At 47.9% G+C, this 18,763-nt stretch overlaps 2 protein-coding genes across 8 annotated transcripts in view; both read left to right on the forward strand.

The window, feature by feature from the left end:
* SEPTIN2 (septin 2) overlaps positions 1-6,255 on the forward strand; it is a 35,371-nt gene extending 29,116 nt beyond the window's left edge. For all 7 annotated transcript variants that reach the window (XM_019838995.2, XM_045034739.1, XM_045034740.1 and 4 more), the window contains 3 exons: positions 806-863; positions 2,206-2,308; positions 4,198-6,255. In XM_019838995.2, the coding sequence (XP_019694554.1) occupies positions 806-863; positions 2,206-2,307 (160 nt within the window). In that variant the 3' untranslated portion in view covers position 2,308; positions 4,198-6,255. The remainder of the gene's footprint in view (positions 1-805; positions 864-2,205; positions 2,309-4,197) is intronic.
* Positions 6,256-8,183: 1,928 nt separating this feature from the next.
* The window catches only part of FARP2 (FERM, ARH/RhoGEF and pleckstrin domain protein 2), a 105,709-nt gene continuing 95,129 nt past the window's right edge, over positions 8,184-18,763 (forward strand). Inside the window, exon 1 of the mRNA XM_023260008.2 lies at positions 8,184-8,307. The gene's annotated coding sequence lies outside the window, so the exon portion shown is untranslated. The remainder of the gene's footprint in view (positions 8,308-18,763) is intronic.

The raw sequence follows: 18,763 nt of genomic DNA on the forward strand, positions 1-18,763 counted from the left end.
TCCTGCCCTGCCCTCACCACGCCCCTTGTGATGCTGTGAGATGCTAGGATGCCCATGTGATGGATGAGGTGAGGTGGGGGGAATACCTGGACGGCGTGTCGGAGCCCTGGGCCGCTGCTGACCTGACGCTTGAGAGGGTCGCCTGCCTTCGGATGACAGCCGACCACGGTCCACTGAAACCGCAGATAAGGGGGAGACTGCCGTGTTGTAGTTTATTTTAAAGTACTCACATTCTTGACATCTGGTGGGTTTGTGTGTGTATACAGGGTATATGTTAAGGTCTGCTTTATCATGTTATTTGTTTGGGGACCAGACATTAAGACGGGTTTTAGAAGCCACACGAACATCCCACTGTGAGTGAGCCAGGCATGAGTTCACGAAGAGCTATGTCCTCATCGCTCAGAGGGCCTCCCTCACCGGCATCTTCTGTGTGTGTGCTCAGGCCCTGCTCCCTCCCTTTTTTAAGTGAACTTGTTATGGTCTATGTTCGTAAAGAGCTTACCTTAAAAAAGAATATTCTCCTGACAGTGTCTCATATTCCTTGAGTAAGTAAAGACCAGAGTGTCCCAGCCCCGCTTGGAGTTAGGAAAGTTTCTTGAATTTACCATTTCACGATGTGCATTTTTCCAGCATTGTCTTCTTATCTGTTTATGTCGTTAATCAGAAAAATAATGCATGTGGGTAATTTTAGATAGATAACATTTCTCAGAAACATAAAGTGAAATTTTACTTTGGACATTTGTCATCAGAAATAACCAGCTAAATTAGTTGCAATGTGATTATTGTAATTTCGTTTAACTCTTAGAAAAGTGGACAATGAGGACATGAATAAAGACCAGATCCTGCTGGAGAAGGAAGCTGAGGTAAGTAGAAAAGGGTTCCTGTTAAGTCTAAAGGCCTATAGCGTGCATCCGTACATCATTACAGTTTTCTTTCCTTACTCTCTTAAGGGATACATCATAGGTCACTAATTTATTTTATTACATGTACATCGGTATGTGTTGTAGATTAGTGCTTTACATGTGTTACCGTCTGATCTCCAGTAGCAATTTCGTGGGAAAAATTGGGGAATAGTGCGAATTTAGTGACTTTAGTTACTAAGGCTTATTAGCAAATTTGATAATTTAGTAATATTCAAAATTTAGTAGCTTTCCTATACCTGGACAATAACCAGTTGAAAATATAATGAAAGAGACTGCCGTTTACAACCATTAACAAAAACTTAAGAAGAAATACGTAGGACTCCTACAGAAAAGAAACTAGAAAACTCTACCGAAAACAATTTTCAAAGTGTAAATGGACACATCACTTTAGGTAGGACGCTCAGTGCACAGATCACAGTGCTCTCTAAACTGAACTCCATTCCAGCAGAATGGTGGGGTTTGCGAAATTCTTCTGGGGGAAGCTTGCTGACATAGTTGTGATGTTTGATCTGAAGACTGAGCACAGGAGGGTCAGGGAGACTAACCCAGGAGGGCTGGCTCCACTGCTCATGGAAATCCAGAGTGGGGCACAGGCTTGACGGGCTGATGACATTCACAGCTGGAAATAGGTCTGAAGTTTAAACAAGTGTCTGTGATAAAGGTGGGTTCTGTTAGGGCTGTGGAATTCAAGCATATCCAGGAAATCCTCAAACAGGCAAGCCTTTTCGAAACAAAATTAAACTCACTTCTTTGGCTCTAATAATTCAGTATGGATTAAAATACTTAAATGTTAAAAACATGACTACAAAGTTACCTGGAGAAAATTTAGGTAGATACTTTATAATGCTTGCCTGGAGGCCTTTCTAAACCAGTGGAGACCGTAATGATGAAATTTGATGAGGGTGGCAGGGAAGGCCCACTCAGCACTGGAACAGCTAGGGCCTTGCTGCCTTCCAGAAGAGCCCAGTCCTACTCCCCACCCTGAAGTGGCAGCCTCTTTCCCACCTTCTAGATTAAAGAATATCTCCTGTTGCCTTTACTGAATTCTCGTGTTTATTGATCGTTTCTGTTTCTTGCTTGAATTGCATATTATCATTTGCTTGGTTTTCTATTGAGTTGTTGGTTCTTTTACTGATCTGTAGGAGTTCTTTGTAAATTCTCTATAATGTTTTGGGAAAGCATGGAGGTTGAAGTTTTAGGAATCACAAGAGCACCTCTAAAGAATGTCCAGGGAGAACGGACCTGGAGAAGCAATAACCTGTCTGCCCATCCTTGCCCACAGCTCCGCCGCATGCAGGAGATGATCGCCAGGATGCAGGCGCAGATGCAAATGCAGCTCCAGGGCGGGGACGGCGACGGTGGGGCCCACGGGCACCACGTGTAAGGTAACAGTGAAGCCTAGAAGACACGTGTGGTTCCAGACACCTCAACCTAAATGTAATGGCAGGCACCTCCTCCTTAAGTCTTACTAACATTTTGCGTGTTGAAGCTCTGTCTTTAACTTTATTACCGACCTTAAAGGAGACAGTGTGGCCTCTAAAAGATGGAACCTTCTCCCCTGCCAATGTAGAAAAGATTTTCCATATTTTCTGAGCTGATAAACGTGATTAACGAAAATAAGTTAAATATTTTAAAATAAGCTTTGCTAGGGGGCCCTGGGTGGCTTAGTCAGTTGGGCATCCAGCTTCGGCTCAGGTCATGATCTCACAGTTCATGGGTCCAAGCTCCACGTCGGGCTCTGTACTGACAGCTCAGAGCCTGGAGCTGCTTTGCATACTGTGTCTCCCTCTCTCTCTCTCTGCACCCCCCCCCCCACTCACACTCAGTCTCAAAAATAAATAAAGTGTTAAAAAAATTTTTTTAATAACCTTTACTAGTCATACAATTGGAAATTTATTGCAGTTGAAAACATCTCTTCAAAGAGAATTTCAAAGTGTTATTAAAACAGTGTTTGCAAACCAAAGGTAAAGGTGACGTGAAAAGGTGAATTATACCAGGTAGGCCAGGGGTTCCTTGATCCAGACTGCTGATCCCACCGCAGCCCTGCTCCGCCCCGTGGTAATCAGTGAATCTCGTAGATGTCTAGCCCGGTGTGCGCTCGCCTCCCTGTTTGAAGGGAATCTGCAGACAGCAGGGACCCAGGACCAGGAAAGGGCAAATGTTCCCCTGTATTCTGTGGACAGGTGTCTGTGGAACTGCTGTCATCACCTCCCAGAGGAAGGAGGGAGAGGTTAAGTCAAATACAGGCCCGAGGAGGAAGCAGCTATGTGGGTTTCAGGCAGAGGCTCCATGGAAGAGAGATGCTTAGCGCTGGCACAGGTCTGGGGGTGCTGCAAGTACAGAGTCCACTACAGGTGGGGCCTGATTGCAGAGGCAGGAGAGTGTTGATGACAAGAGGGAGATGATGTGGGGACATAAGTGAGCTGAAGCTTAACTGACATAGGGCAGGATTGATGAGACAGAAAGCGAGGAACCTGGAGGGCTGGGAGGAGTCTACCCACTGTCAGGAGTCCACCGTGGCAGTCGCACGCGTGACAGAGGAGGCCCTGCAGGCTCACCCTGGGAGCATTGGCCACCAAAACAAAGCCCTGCCCTTGCGGCTTGTGGGGCAAGGTTTCAGTTGTGAAGCAAACAGATATACCTGTTTGGTGTCCCCGGTTACTGGAACGGGTGTCCACATATCCCCACTTGGGGTTGAACGGCAGCCCAGAGTTGGTTGTCGACACCTCCCGGCAGTCGCGAGGCCATGTGCTGAGTCTGCGCTGCACTGCCGTGGACACCGATCGCGTGCCAGGGTTTCCAGTGATTTGCCTGTGCGCCTCTCACTGGGGAGATGTCAGCACCGCCCAAGCTCGGGAGGCTGATTGTGCGTGAGCGAGCAGGTTTGGTGCCTGATGGGGAAGTGCTGGGGAATTAGCAGGAAACAGGACTTCTGATGGGGAGGGCTCGTTTGAGGCAGGAGGGAGTGACCGATGTTTGCTCATTTTCTCTGATTTTCCTGCTTTTCTTTTAAAAACTTTAATTATGAAATCAGGAAAATTCTACTTTAGGTGTATGCAGCCACTTTATATTTTTGTATACTTTTCAGTTTGGTGGTAACTCCCAAGTTCCCAAGAGCCTCATCAGTGCTGTTTTGATTTAGTTAACTCTGGTCACGTGAGCCAGCCTTCTGCTCAATTTGTGCCCTTTGTGATACAGAAAATAATGTGGTTGATGATCCTAGCAGGAGCATCGCACTGCTTCCATCTAAACATGTTGTGTTTTGTTTTTCCAGAAAACACATTGCAAGATGAAGAAAACATTCCGCATGAGTAATACAGCTGCGTGTTTCCGACGGATTATCGGAGGGGTGCCCGTCCACATTTTACAGTACCTGTGCCTGAGAACTTAATTTTTTTTTTAACTTTTGATGTTTTGTATGAAGTACTTTTAACATTTGTAATTTTGTTGCTCTGTTATACTTCATATTTTGTGGGGTGAACCTTTCATTTTTATCTCTCTTCCACCTTAACTAACCACTAATGTTGGAACTGATTTCCGGGGTCAGTTAGAATGTGTAGTTAACATTGAATTTCTTTGGTTTGGCTGGCCTAACTGACTAATGGTTGAGGAGCACTCTTGATTCATTTCTAGAACATTCAGATCGAGCCAGCAGTGTTCCTGGGCGGTGGCAACGTAGACCCAGCAAGTGATCTGGAAAGATGAGCTGGCCTGCAGTAGGGCATTTACAACACCTAAAACCAGTTTTGCTGCTGTAATTCGATACTGTTCATTCATCTGCACATTCACCTTTCCACCACTTGAAACAATAGAATTATCTAATGTGACATGTGCATACTCAGCTCCTTTAAAAACAGGCCATTAGGAGCAAATTTTAAGAATTCTCTGGATTCTGATGCTACATTTTTTAAACTGCTCTGCAGAGAACCTGCCACAAGCCACGTTTTGTAGTGTTCTTCACTGATACTGGTTTATACTCTGCTCTGGACAGAAGGTGTCCATGAACTCCAGTTTTCATATTACCGTGATGACTCTTAACGCACACATAGCCAATAAACGATTTTTACTCAACTAACATAAAAAGTTACTTTTTAAGGAAAATTAGTAAGTTGATACATTTAGAAACCAACTTTTTTATATTTTTGTACTGCACTTTAATGTGTTTTCTGTAACTGCAAGTAAGATCTGCCTGAGCAGTGGAAATCGGGGTCCTCTGGTGGGTAGGCCTCTGAACCCCCAGACCTGTCATGGGCCCTGAGGCTCATGGCCCCATGAAGCCTCCGTGCCTACCAGGTTTTCTTGATTTGGCTTTTCTTTTGTTTCCTTGAAGTTTTTTTAATGGTTTTCTGAAAGCCAAATAGCAGATCATTTTTTTTTTTTTAATGTGCAGACTGTTGTCCATTTTCAGCCACTGTCATTTCCATCATTCTGTGTAATACCAATTTCCCCATGTACCGAGTAAGACTGAAAGACATTTCAGATGTGCACCACGATCTGACTGGTAGATGCCACCAGTCAGTTCCGTTTTCTGTGCTCTGCGGCCTTGGCCCTTCCATTCCCTCCTAGTGTGTCCCCGTCATGTGCTCCGAGGGGCGCCGATGCTCCCGGCATGCTGTTTTCAACATTTATACTGACATTGGGAAAGCAGTTCCCAGAAAGAGAGGGTGGAAGGAGACCTGGAGGGGGCAGGTGCGGCTTCAGTGTTTTCATTTTGCTGTAACAACAGGGGTTAAGATGCAGAAATCGCTTCCTCTGAGTAGGAGAAGAGTTTTTGTTTTGGCCAGACACAATATGGTGACATGGTCGAAATATATTCACTCCAAAGGTGTATTATGGAAAATAATCGGGTGTTGTCAACAACTTTGCCTTTTCACTGTCACTTAATGGTGAGTAGTCACAAGCTGTTAGGTTTAGGCACGTTGTACCGAGTTTTTACCAGGGGGAAGTGCTCTAAAGAGCACATCCGTGCAAGGCCAATTGTTTGGGTTATTTTGGCATGAACTACACTAGTAAAAGCTGTTTAAAGGGTGGAGCTGGGGGCACATGTGCAAGTGGTCAGTGCAAGCCCTGTGTCTGCTTGAGTAAGACTACTAGGGCCAGCTGCCATCCCATAAGGCTTCTGCGGGGGCAGGTGGACCTACATTGTCTCCCCTCTAAATCCCCTTTTGTTGTGCTGCCCAATTCTAAATAAATCCTTTCACTATAGATAATTGCTTTTACTAAGAGATAGTCTTTACCTATAGAAGTGTATTTTGAAAACTTATTTTACATAGCAATTTTGTATTCATTGAAACTAACCTTTTATCAATAAAGCACTATTGTTTGCTATGAAGTGAATAGTTATTTTTGGTTCTTTATGAAGGTGTAATGTCTTCTGGGAAAGGTTCAAAGCCCTACAAAACATCTGTGTACAAAATCAGGAAGAATTATTTGCACCAGTAATATCAGTACCTACCTTTTGTATTGGCGATCCCAGCCTGAGGGAAAGAGCCATAAAGACTAGGAAGGAAGGAATTATGGGTGACCTGCTCACCTACCTATAGTGAGTGTATGCTAAAAATCAGCACTATTATGGGGTGGCTGGGGGGCTCAGTCGGTTCAACATCCAACTTCAGTTCAGGTCATGATCTCACGGTTCATGAGTTCAAGGCCCGCATCAGTTCAAGGCCTGAGTTCATGAGTTCAAGGCCTGGAGCCTGCTTCAGATTCTTGTGTCTCCCTCTCTTTCTGCCCCTCCCCCACTCGTGCTCTGTCTCTCTCTCTCTCTCTCTCTCTCTCTCTCTCTCTCTCTCTCTCTCTGTCTCTCTCAAAAATAAATGTTAAAAAAAATAAAAATAAAAGTCAGCACTATTAGGAGTCCAGTGGTGCCTGGACTAGATCTAGGAAATCATTTCTGTTCTAAATATCTCTGAGAAGAGACGGATAAGGAACACGCGGCCACTTACAGAGGAAACTTTGAACCTGAACTGCAGGCCTAATCTGGGTGGCTGGATGCTCTCTGCTGCCTCCACCACTGACCACCCAAGGACCTTTAGTGCTTCCTGAACCACCCGCACAGACCCCAGGGTAGAAGATACACCATCTCCACTTCCTTCCCTCAGGTCAGCCTGTACGCTCCTGTTTGGCGCTAGTAGAGGCCCTGCAGCCTCCGGGGAGTCACCCATCCCCGGGACCAGGCTCTCTGTTCCCAGCCCCCACTTGCCCTGCGGCCAGTCCTGAGACATGTGCCACCCTGGGAGCAGTGAGGACAGTTCTCTGGACTCCCAATTTTGGTGCTGGGGGCCGGTTAGAGGAAAGGCCTCAAGGGAGTAGTGGGAGACATGGGGCCAGGAGGTGGAGGGGCCGCTCCCTACAGAACTGTCTGGATGGCCTGCCAAGCTGGGTCTCTGCGGAGCCTCAGACCCTGAGGCTGCCCTGTGGGGAGCATCAGTTTCTCGAACCTCTAGGAAACCTGAGGGGTCTGGCTAAGCTCAGGAGGTGAAACACTGTGGGGGTGGGGGGTCCCCTTGAGAATGAACCCAAGTTGATCCTACCTTTATCTCCTTGACAGCAGCCGGTGGCACTCCTGGTCTGCCCCAGGAGGGCGGGTGTCAGGACCTGGTGCTGAGGGCAAGTTGGGTAGGGCTTGAAGGATGCGTAGGAGTTCACTGAACCCCTAGAAGAAGGGGTGTGTGCACCTAGTGGTCGCGGGCCTGGGAGACCCAAGACGTACTGTCACATTTCCATTCCCGAGTGGTAGTCGCGAAGCTAAAGGGGGAACCACAAGGCTGAGAGGACGTGGGCCGCCTTCCCTTGCCCACCGCAGCACATCACTGTGCAGCAGTCAGTGCCCTTAGGCCATGGTCCGGGTAGCCCCAGGAGGAATGCATCCGGGGGTAGGACAAGCAGGCGGGCTGGGCTGGAGCCGGGAGGAGAGGAGCCGCGCCCAGAACCGCCCCCGACCCGGCGAGCCGCCGGGGCCCAGCCGCGGGTTCAGAGCCCCGCCCCAGGCTGAGGCCCGCCTGCCGAGCCGAGCCCCCACCCCACCCCACCCCCCCGCCCCCACTGCCCCAGGACCGATCACCGTCCTCCGAGGCGAATCTCCGCTGATTTGCATTCGACTCCGCCTGTCGATTTAGCTCCGCCTCCTCCCCGTTCGTTCACCAATCAGAACTCTGTGCCGCACTTCCAGGCCGCGGGCCGTGGAGGCCCCGCCCCAAAGGGCCGCAGCCCAATCGACGGCGCGTCCGCGGAGGCGGGGGCGGGCCCCAGCGGGGCTCGCGGCGCGGGGCGGGGCGTGCGCCGTGGAGGCGGCTGGCTGGCAGTCTGGCGCGGCGGTCGCGAGCGGGCGGAGCTGCCGAGACCTGGAGTCCGCTACGGACGACGGCGCGGGCCGGGCCGGCGGGTGAGGACGCAGGGCCGCGAGCACAAGGGCCCGCGGGCGGGCGGGGCCGCGGTTTCGCGGGCGAGGGCAGGGAGCCGAGGCCGAGCTGGCGCTGAGGCCCGCGGCGGCCCGGCGCCTCAGGAGCCGCCTCAGGACGGCGGTCCACCAGCGGAGTCAAGCCCGGGCTCGGGAGGCCTTCCAGGGCGGCGGGCCCCGCGCGAGGAGGCCCCGAGAGTGCGGAGCCTGCCCGCTGGCGGCCTGGACGCGGGAGGCCCGGGGGCGGGCCGCGGAGGTCCCGCGTGGGGGCCCGGGGGCGAGCCGGAGAGGGTTTGCGTAAAGACCCGGGGAAGGTCCCGCGTGGGGACCCAGGGACCCTGGGGAGAGCCTTGCGTGGAGGCCCTGGAGGTGGCCCAGGGAGCGTCTCGCGTGGAGGCGCGCGCAGAGCCACAGGTGGAAGCTCATGCTGGTTGTGACCACACCCTTCTTGGCCTTTAAATGGTATCCTAAAGGTGGTTAACTAGGTGTCGGGTGTTCATGCTTTTAGTCCACTAAGTCCATGTTTAGAAACGTTCCCCAAGGCCTTGGGAAGACATCTAAAGGAAAACTGGGGCCGGGATACGGCCCAGCGTATCGCGCCAGCACTTTTTCCACTTGTGCTGGTGTCCACGGCCTCCAGGGGCCTTTGGTGTGCTGGTCAGGAATGGCTGCGAAGAACAGAAATTTAACCATGTGCTGAAGGAAATAACGCCAGTACGTCTTATAAAGAGCTGATGGGAAGATTTAAGACCCAGGGCTAAGTCTTTAAAGGGTGGCTTTCTTTCTTTGTTTTGTTTCCATGAGATGGTTTTGGTCGGACCCCTGTGGAAACGTTTGATAACCATCTGGTGGCATTGGGTTCGGGTGTTGGTTGTGTGTAGACGACGTACCAGCAGACAGCTCGGATTTTCTCTCTGCCAGAGAGACTGTAGAAGACACTGAGGCAGGCAGGCAGGCAGGCATGGAGTAACTTTACTCGTAGCTCGAATGTGATTTTAATTTCCCGCATCTGCTGTTCGTTGAGATGCGGGCGAGCCCCTGTGCGCGAAGAGAATTAGGTGTGAAGAGTCGTGAAGTGCTCCGGGCTGGTCATCGTACTTGGTTCTCTCAAACCCCGCGGAGGAGACGTGGCCAGGTCGCACAGCCCCATCTGGAAGTGGAGAGACCGGTTTAGGATCACACCCTGGCCATGCGTCTTCCGAGCTTTATTGCAGCTTCTCTCCTGCGAGTTGTGCCCTGAGCCGTTTGGACTAGATGCTGCTGCAGTTCCCTCAACTGGGGAGGTTTGCTGGCTCATTTACATGATGGCCATCCTTTCCTAGGTTTCCAGGGTCCTTCTGCACTAAGTCATGCCCCAGTTTATGTGAGGCAGTTTATGTGATCTATTCATTTGTCTTTGCTCCTTATCGATAAAAGGGGGTGAAAACTTAGCTACCCCACATGGTTGTTGTGACACCGAAGTGTCTGTATATACATGGGCCATGTGTGAGATGTCTGGCACACAGCAAGCGCTTAAGTGACGTCAGCCATCATTCTTCAGGTGGAAGAATAATCTGAGTAGATAGTAGAGCGAGGTAGGCAGTATTTTTTTTAATTTTCTGTCAATGTTTTATTTATTATTTTGAGAGATAGGGAGCAAGTGGAGGTGGGGCAGAGAGAGAGACGGAGACACAGAATCCAAGCAGGCTCCAGGCTCTGAGCTGTCCGCGCAGAGCTCAACACGGTGCTCGGACCCATGAACCGTGAGATCATGACCGGGGCCGAAGTCGGCACTTATCCCACTGAGCCACCCAGGCGCCCCGGGAAGTAGGCAGTATTTAAGCAGAGTTATACTGCCTTGGGGGGAAAGATAGGAACCGATTGGCAAAGCAAAGATGGACACGTGGGTAATCCCTTCTGTCCACACACTGGCCTCTGGTCACCTTGGCACCCCCTCTGTAGTCAGACAGTAACTGACTGCTGCTTACCTGTTCCGTTTTGTTCCTGTTTTCCCTTCACCCACTTTCTCATCGTCTCACCAGCTGCCCCTTTCACTCGGTGGGTGGCCAGCCTCCTACACGCAGCAGTGGCAGTAGGCATTCAGGGAAACCCCACTGTAAAGTTGAGTGTTGATCTGAGGGCTCTTGCGTCGTGGTCTGAAATCTGGGTGTCCACAGGGTCACTGGACTATAGTAGATTTGTCTACTCCAGGTTTTACCTTGGCAACAGGGAGTCAAAGAAGTGAGGATTACACAGAACTTAATATGGTAAAGCCCACTCTTGTGGGTTTCTGGGATTGGTTGCTTTGGTGGTGATTCTATAAATCGGTTTGATCTTTTTGGGGAGCAGTTAGCGGTGTGTGCTAAAGATTTTCATTTTGTAATCCCAGTTCTGAAAACCAACCCTGATACACAAATCCTGCATGTCGGGATGGTAGAGTTCTCCACAGCTAGTGAGCATGCTCCGGGAATCCTGACAAAATGCGAACCTTCTCTCCAGATAAAATGTGAACCTTTGATTTATGGAAATCGGTTCAAAAACATGCCTTCACTAAAAAGGTGAAACCATGGGTACATAGCAATTATACTGTTGTAAAAATATGTGAAGACGTGGACCAGGATGGAAAGGGATGTTAGGGATATATGTAGTTTTATTTTAGGGTCATGGGATTATTTCTACCCTGCCAAACTGGTGTTTTAGTTTATAGCCTTTTTAAGAAACAGAAAGGTACTGTAACGTTGTAGGATGCAGTTGGGGAGGATGACTCTCCCAGCTGCAGAGCAGAAGGAGACCTAAGATTGCATCCAGACCTCTCGGTAGGCCCACAAGATCCCTCAGGGCCCAGCCCCTTGCGGACATCCTCAGGACCCCACACCTACCCACATTGTTCTTTGTCCTGACCCCTGCAGGGCCCCTGCCCTGACTTCTCCCAGGAAGCCTCTCTGAGTCAGGCAAGCACCTTCTTCCTAGGTTTACCTTGTACTTTCTGCTCCTGGTTACTGTTGTGGAGAGGTGGTACTGGCCACTTACAGAGCTGTCTTTTATTTTATTTTTTTTAATGTAAATTAGTGAAGTGATCTACAGTCAACTGGAATATAATCATACCACAATTTATTTACTTATTTTTTTAAAGTGTATTTATTTGGGGGCGCCTGGGTGGCTCAGTCAGCTAAGCATCCGACCTCAGCTTAAGTTAGGATCTCGTGGTTTGTGGGTTCGAGCCCCATGTTGGGCTCGATGCTGACAACTCGGAGCCTGGAGCCTGCTTCAGATTCTGTCTCCTTCTCTCTCTGTCCCTCCCCCGCTCGTACTTTGTCCGTCTCCTCTGTCTCTGTCTCTGTCTCTGTCTCTCTCTCTCTCTGTTTCAAAAATAAAACATTAACAAATTTTACAAAAATAAAATAAAGCGTAGTTATTCTGTGAGAGTGTGCACATGAGCAGGGGAGGGGCAGAGAGAGGGAGAGAGAGAATTCCAAGCAGGCTTCATGAGATCATGACCTGAGCCAATACCAAGAGTCAGATGCTTAACCAACTGAGCCACCCAGGCACCCCCAGAGTTGTCTTTAGATCTTGTGGGCCTGTGCTTGGCCTGCAGGGTCACGTAAACCAAGAGGAGATAATCCACTGTGGAATCAGGGTAGGGTTGGTGCCACTTGAGGAACTGAACAACCACCAGCAAGTCACTAACCTTTCTGAGCCTGAGTTCCTCGATCTATGTGATGGGGATTGTGAGGATTAAATAAGATGATGTGGGCCTAGCAGTGGCCATCCCTTGGGACACTGTGGCGTTGGAGTGTGTGCCAGAACCTTCTTTTGGCCTGATGCAGATGCCCTCCTGCGGAGGGCTTCTCCCTCTCTTGCAGACACCAAATTCCTGTCTGCCAGCCTTGCTTTACTTTTTCTGTGGTGCCCACCACCATTTAACACACCATCTTCTCCTGCTGTAATAGGGAGGGGTTGTCTCATCAACTCCCATGTCCTTATAGGGACACCTGGGGGACTCTGTCAGTTGAGTGTCCAACTTCAACTTAGGTCATGATCTTGAGGTCTGAGAGTTTGAGCCCCACATCGGGCTCTGTGCTGATACCTAAGAGCCCGGAGCCTGCTTTGGATTCTGTCTCCTCTGTCTGTGCCCCACACCCACTCACGCTCTGTCTCTCTCTCAAAAATAAATTAACATTAAAAATAAAAAACTTAAAAAAAACCTCCCATGTTCTTACAGACTTAGATTTTCTTGATACTGAGCACGTGCTCAATACGTTTGAATAAATCAAATTTCAAATTTCATTTGGGGCAAGAGCAGATGCCAAGTTTTATGTGGCCTGAAGCTTATACATACAATTTGGGAGAGGGAGCCTTTCTAAGAAAACGAATACACTGTTGTAAATAATTAATTGGAAAGTGAATATTTATGCAGAATAAGAAAAAGGTACAGATTCAAAAAAGCTGAGAATAACATCACTAAATGGCATATTTGTTCAAAAGTAGCATATGTGTTTTTTAATTGTCCCTTCATGTGATAGAGAATAGAAAGAACTCAATGATCCCTCTCACACAAGTGATCAAAAATATTTATCGATAGGATGCATAAAACATGGTTACACCTATGGACTGTATATGTTTGCTGTTTCTAGTACAGCTATAGGTGTGTGTCTCAGAAAAGCAGGAGTTCTGATAAATTCAATTCTGTACAATTCCATTCAAAAAGTAAAAAAATAATCTGTGCTATGTTGATAGACCTACTACATTAACATTTATTTTTCTGACAAACAAGAACGTCAGTTTTATCTACTTACAGTTTAACATGTGTGACGATAATTTTCCCACAGGTGAGCATCTGGCTCCCCTTATTTCAAACCTTGTTTCTTTCCCATAGCCCATGCACCGCCAGTGCTGGGCACCATCAGATGTGTACAGATGGCCTCGGGCCCCCAGCCCTGCACCTTTGTTTCATGTGCCCCTGGTGGGCAGGCGTAGTGGGTGACGCCAGTGTTCCCAGAAGCCCTACCTGCACTGAGATGGCAGGTGGTAAGTGTACAAGAAGTAATTGCAAACATACACGTATCCCACCAAATCCAAGCTAAATGTGTCTCCAGCTCCTTGTGCCCTGAGCTGCATCCCCAAAATGCCAGCAGCCCCTACTGAGCTGCCTGACGTAAAAGGAACAAGGTTGTAGTGGAAAGCGGCAGCAGCCTAAGTTGATTGCAATCAGAATGTGCTCTGTGAATTTTACAGAAGGCTACAACCATAGGCACACTTTGCATAGGGCCTGTCCTAGGACCTTGGAAGGGGCCAGTGCATGTGGCGGGGGGGGGGCCCAAACCAGAGGCAGAACAGCTTTAGAGGTATCAGGCTTTTGCAAGGACAGTTGTGTCCCTGTGCTTGATGCCAGATAACACGATAGAGGCACGAGGGTTGAGGGTGCTCAGCGCACCTTCTAGCACCCAGTGGAAGTGTGTTTGAGAAGGAAGAAGCAACACTAGGGAATTTTACAAGTTGTTTCAATTACTAGGCTTTAGTAACTCTTGCCTCCTTCATAATGAAAGCCCTAAACGCTTTTGATAGTAGTTGATAAGATGCATGTTGGGGGAACAAGTCTCAGTACCTGAACAAGAAATCGATTCCAGGGAGTGCTTAAAGATATTTTTATTTCAGGGCCACCTGGGTGGCCCAGTCAGTTAAGCATCCATCCGACTCTTGATTTCAGCTCAGGTCATGATCTCATGATTCATAGGATCAAGCCCCACATCTGGCTCTGCAGAGCCTGCTTGGGATTCTCTCTCTCCCTCTCTCTCTCTCTCTCTCTGCTCCCCTCCCCAAAATAAATAAACTTTATTATTTTTTTAATTTTACTGAACTGTTTTAGAAGAACAAGTACACTTCCTAGACTAGAGATAATAGCTATTGCATCTTTCTCTTGGAAGGTGAGCAGTGACATACCATAGGTACCCCTACCATTTAAGACTCCTAAAGCAGGTAGTACTTGTGCAGTAATCTGCAGAAAAGCCATCTCATTTTAAAGTAATGTATACATATCACTGGAGGCAATTTGAAAATTATAGAACGTTGGAAAAAGAAATAAAAATCAACCTTCTTTCTCTCCCAAAGATAACCACCATAACCATTTTTAAAATGCATGGATATCAAGTCTGGCTCCTGGACAATGGACTAAGCATGCTCCACCCTGGCTCTCCCACTGCCTGTGGCTATAGAGCCTGGACAGCTGCAGGGAACTGGTGTTTGAGGACTCTGACAAGTCAATGGTGACAGGAGGATTGGGAACAAAGGCCAGAATTTGAAGAACTACTGCACCAGTAAAGAGTTTCCTATTTTTCCTCCAGGATTCCCCAGCCTGGTCTCAGAGTATCTGAAACCCAGAGGTGGGCACCAGATGCAAACAGAAAGTGCTGTAGGAGAGAATGGGAGAAAGCTGCTGGTTTCCTCCCCTCTCCCCTGTCCGCCAGTCAGGCTGTGGTTCTGGAACCTGCAGACACCTAAAACTCTGAGGGAGTCCAGAAACCCCCATTGCTGTTTTCTCCCAGGCAAGGGTGCAGGCACAGGAGGTGCACAGCGGAGCCAGTAACTAAAGCCCCAGGTTTCTGGCTGAAGGACTGAGAAGGGGAGCTCCAGGCAGCTGGAAAGTATACCAGGGAGACTTGGGAGAGGGAAGAGTTCAAGAAAGTGACCCCTGAAATTGCTTTGAACTTATGGCCTCAACGCTGAGCTGGGCACGTATGAGTCTGACCCCGAAGAACTTGCCAGAGGCTTTGGGAACTCAACTAAGAGGTAGGCCACGGCCTGGGAACCAAGCTGGCCTCTGGATGATGGTACACAAGGAGGATGGAGCCTCTGAACATGGAACTGACGCTGAGACCACAGCCTGCGGCCTGATCCCAAGCAGACCTGTGTCCGCTAAAGCAGAAATACCCCAAGTGCACACAGTATTAAAAATGGCCACAATCCGGGGCTCCAAAAGTCCACAATCCTATCCAAAATTACATAGCATACACAGAATCGGGAAAATATCCCCTCAGAAGACACAAGACAGGCACAAACCAAGGTGATACGAATGTTGCAGGTCTCCGACAGAGACTTTGGCAGAATTTTGGCTCCCATGACCTTCACCTCCTGATGTTACTTCTAGGAATATGCGATGGTACAGCAGCTCAGTGCCAGCAAGGACAGGGGTCTCAGTTCTCTACCCAGACAGCTGAGCGGGCCTGGAAATCCTTTCTTCCGTCTCAGACCCCACACCAGCTGTCCCCTGGTGAGACCCTGCAGACCTTGTGAGACCTTCAGCAGAGTGCTCTGCGGGTGTACATTGTACCCAGACTTCAGATCCACAGAGACTGACACAATAAAAGGCTCTTATTTAAGCTGCTCAACTGTTAAAGGCTGCGATAAAAAGCTGAAACGCACTTGAAAACAACTGTTACTAAAATGTCCTGAGAAGCAAGGGTATTCTTGAAACAAATGGAAAGGTAGAAAGTGAACTTAAAAAAAAAGATGTAAAGGAAAAACAAGTAGGAATTTTAGAACTGAAAATACAATAACTGACGTAAAATGGAGTTACAGAGTTAACAAATGACAGTGAACGTATGATGCATGGATGTGCAATATTTTAAACGTTTATTTATTTTGAGGGAGAGGGGAAATCCCAAGCAGGCTCCGTGCTCAGTGCAGAGTCCGAGGCAGGGCTCGAATCCACAAACCATGAGATCACAACCTGAGCCAATCAAGAGTTGGATACTCAACTGACTGAGCCACCCAAGCGCCCCTGGATGTACAATTTTTAAAGTCAAATTGTTTTGTCCTTTAAACTTGAAGAATTTGCATTATATTGTATTGGACTGGGAGTCAGGACACTGGGCCTTAGTCCTGTCTACACAGGTTGGATCTGTGGCCTTCAGCAAGCGGCTCCATTCTCAGGCTGCTGTTTCCTATGGAAAATAAGGGGCTGGGCCAGCATTTCATGGTGTACACACACTCGCCCTCTCACCTGTGAACTGTTCCAGCGGTTCTCTGGATCCTTAATGTACGCTGAAAATTGTCGCCAGATCTGTTGTTTGTTCTTTCATTTGTTCTTTTTCTTTTTTTTTTTAACTTGTAGAAAATTCCAAACATCCACAAAAGTGCATATATCAAAAACAGCTCCAATGATTAACAAATGGCAATAATTTGGGGTTTTTTGGGGGGGGAGGGACTATTATCTTCTTGACCCCCACCTCAGTGGATTATTTTAATGTAAATCCTAGGTATTATTCCACTATCCAAAAATAGTTATGTATCTCTAAGAGATAGGGTGTCTTCCACCTTTGTATATACACAATACCATTAAAACATCTAGGAAATTAGTGGTACTTGTTAAATCACCTAATTTGAAGGAAGTGCTCAGATTTCCCTGATTGTTCCACAAATACTTGATTCAGGATTCAAATAAGGTCCATGGGGAGCATTTGACAGATAATATCTTTTAACAGTGTCTATCACCTTCCTCCCACCCCGTTGCTTGCTTGCTTGCTTGCTTGCCTGCCTGCTTGCTTGCTTGCTTGCTTGCTTGGTTTTTTTCTTTGCCATTTATTGAAGAAATGAGATTGTTTTTCTTGTAGAATATGCCACATTGTGGTTTTACTCGTAGTCTTTAATCTTTAGGATGTATTTCACTAGTGATGGGTAATGAGGTTACTGAGTTTGGAAGTCACTTGAAGTAATTCCTTTTGTAGTTTAGCTGCTGTCTGAATGTACAGTGAGGATCATTTATTTCATTTTTGAGTTTTGGGGCTTTTCTAAAACACTGATTTCATTTTGCTTTCTAAGTATGTAAAACATTCGGGAGGTTCCCAAGTCAACCCATGGAAACCTTGTGCACTGGAAGAAGAGGTTTCCAGTGCTGTATTCCCGGTGCATTCCATCCCATGGGCAGCCACTGTCAGTACGTTTGGGTTTGTCCTTCCATTGTTGTTTGAAGACAAGCAAATGCACATGTTTCTATTCCAACTCTCTTGTTCATGCTAGAGAACCATAAAGACCTTGCTTTTGTCCGTGAAGATTTTGGTGTTAAATTGGGCAGCTTCATACCAAAGGAAAAAAGGGTTGAGAATCAACCTTTTGATTGGAGGAGGTGGGTGTGTTTGTGCCACCAGTACACGTGCCCATGCATGCAGATGCCCTGCCTGCCCTCCATCTGGCCAGCTGTTTCTTGTCAGCTCTTTGAGGCGTTGCCTTACGGCGCATGTTCTGACATTTTTCTCTCTGATTCCTTATACCGATTGAATTGTTTAGTTGCTTGTTCTAAAAAATACTAGTCATGCTTATTAGGGAATAAAAGGGCCTACCTCTTGCTGTGCTGTAGTGAAGAGGTGATGTAGTCCAGGGCCCAGGAGCCAGGTGAGGACTCCATCTGAACATTGTCAGCAACGAGCGTTCTTGCCAGCGCTGTCGTATACGCTCTAGGTGTGTTAGAAAGATGTCGTCGAAGTGAGTGCCATGTTCTGCTTCCTTAATTGGTCAGTATACACTTAGGTTTTATGATCCTCCTGAAAGAGGCAACCAAGGAGGGTGGAAGAGGCAACCAAGGAGATCTTTTGCGTAACAGAATTTTTAAGCAATTCCCTTTATTGTGGACCATGACCAGTGGGTGCTTTTGTCTGGGGAGCCATGTGCTCATTTTCCAGTAGATAGCAAGGCGGCTTAGTGGCCAGGTCCAGGCCGGGCTTAGGTCCTGGCCCAGTCATTTCTGAGTTATGTGTTCTGTGGCAGACTTTTTTTTTTTTTAATAGGCTTTATGTTTTAGAGCAGTGTTGAGTTCACATCAAAGTCAAGTTGCAGGTACAGAGATATCCAAATGCCCTGTCCCTCTTACGCCTTTCCCACCATCAGCCCCGCCCCCCCCCCCCCCCCCCCACACACACACACAGAGTAGCACATCTGCTACAACCCGCATTGACATGTCATCACCCAAAGCTTGGATAGACTTTTTGTTTATTTTGAGGAAGAGAGGGCACAAGTGGGGGAGGGGCACAGAAAGAGACAGAGAATCCTAAGCAGGCTCCACGCTGTCAACACAGAGCCGGATGCAGGGCTCAATCTCACGAACTATGAGATCTGATCATTTGGACACTTAACTGACTAAGCCACTCAGGCGCCCAAATGGACAGACTTTTGAGCTGAATTTTTCCAACTTTGAGATAGAAATATATCACAAGGTGGTTTTTAAAGTTTTTCTCGGAATTCTCTCTCTCTCTCTCTCTCCCCCATCTCCCACTCGCTTGTTGTCTCTCTGTGTCTCTCAAAATGAAAATTAAAAAAATTTTAGGGGTGCCTGGGTGACTCAGTTAGTTAAGCAGCCGACTTCAGCTCAGGTCATGATCTCACAATTTGTGAGTTTGAGCCCCACGTCGGGCTCTGTGCTGACAACTCAGAGCCTGGAGCCTGCTTTGGATTCTGTGTTTCCATCTCTCTC

This window comes from Felis catus, chromosome C1 (assembly GCF_018350175.1).
Source record: "Felis catus isolate Fca126 chromosome C1, F.catus_Fca126_mat1.0, whole genome shotgun sequence".
Classification (NCBI taxonomy): Eukaryota; Metazoa; Chordata; class Mammalia; order Carnivora; family Felidae; genus Felis; species Felis catus.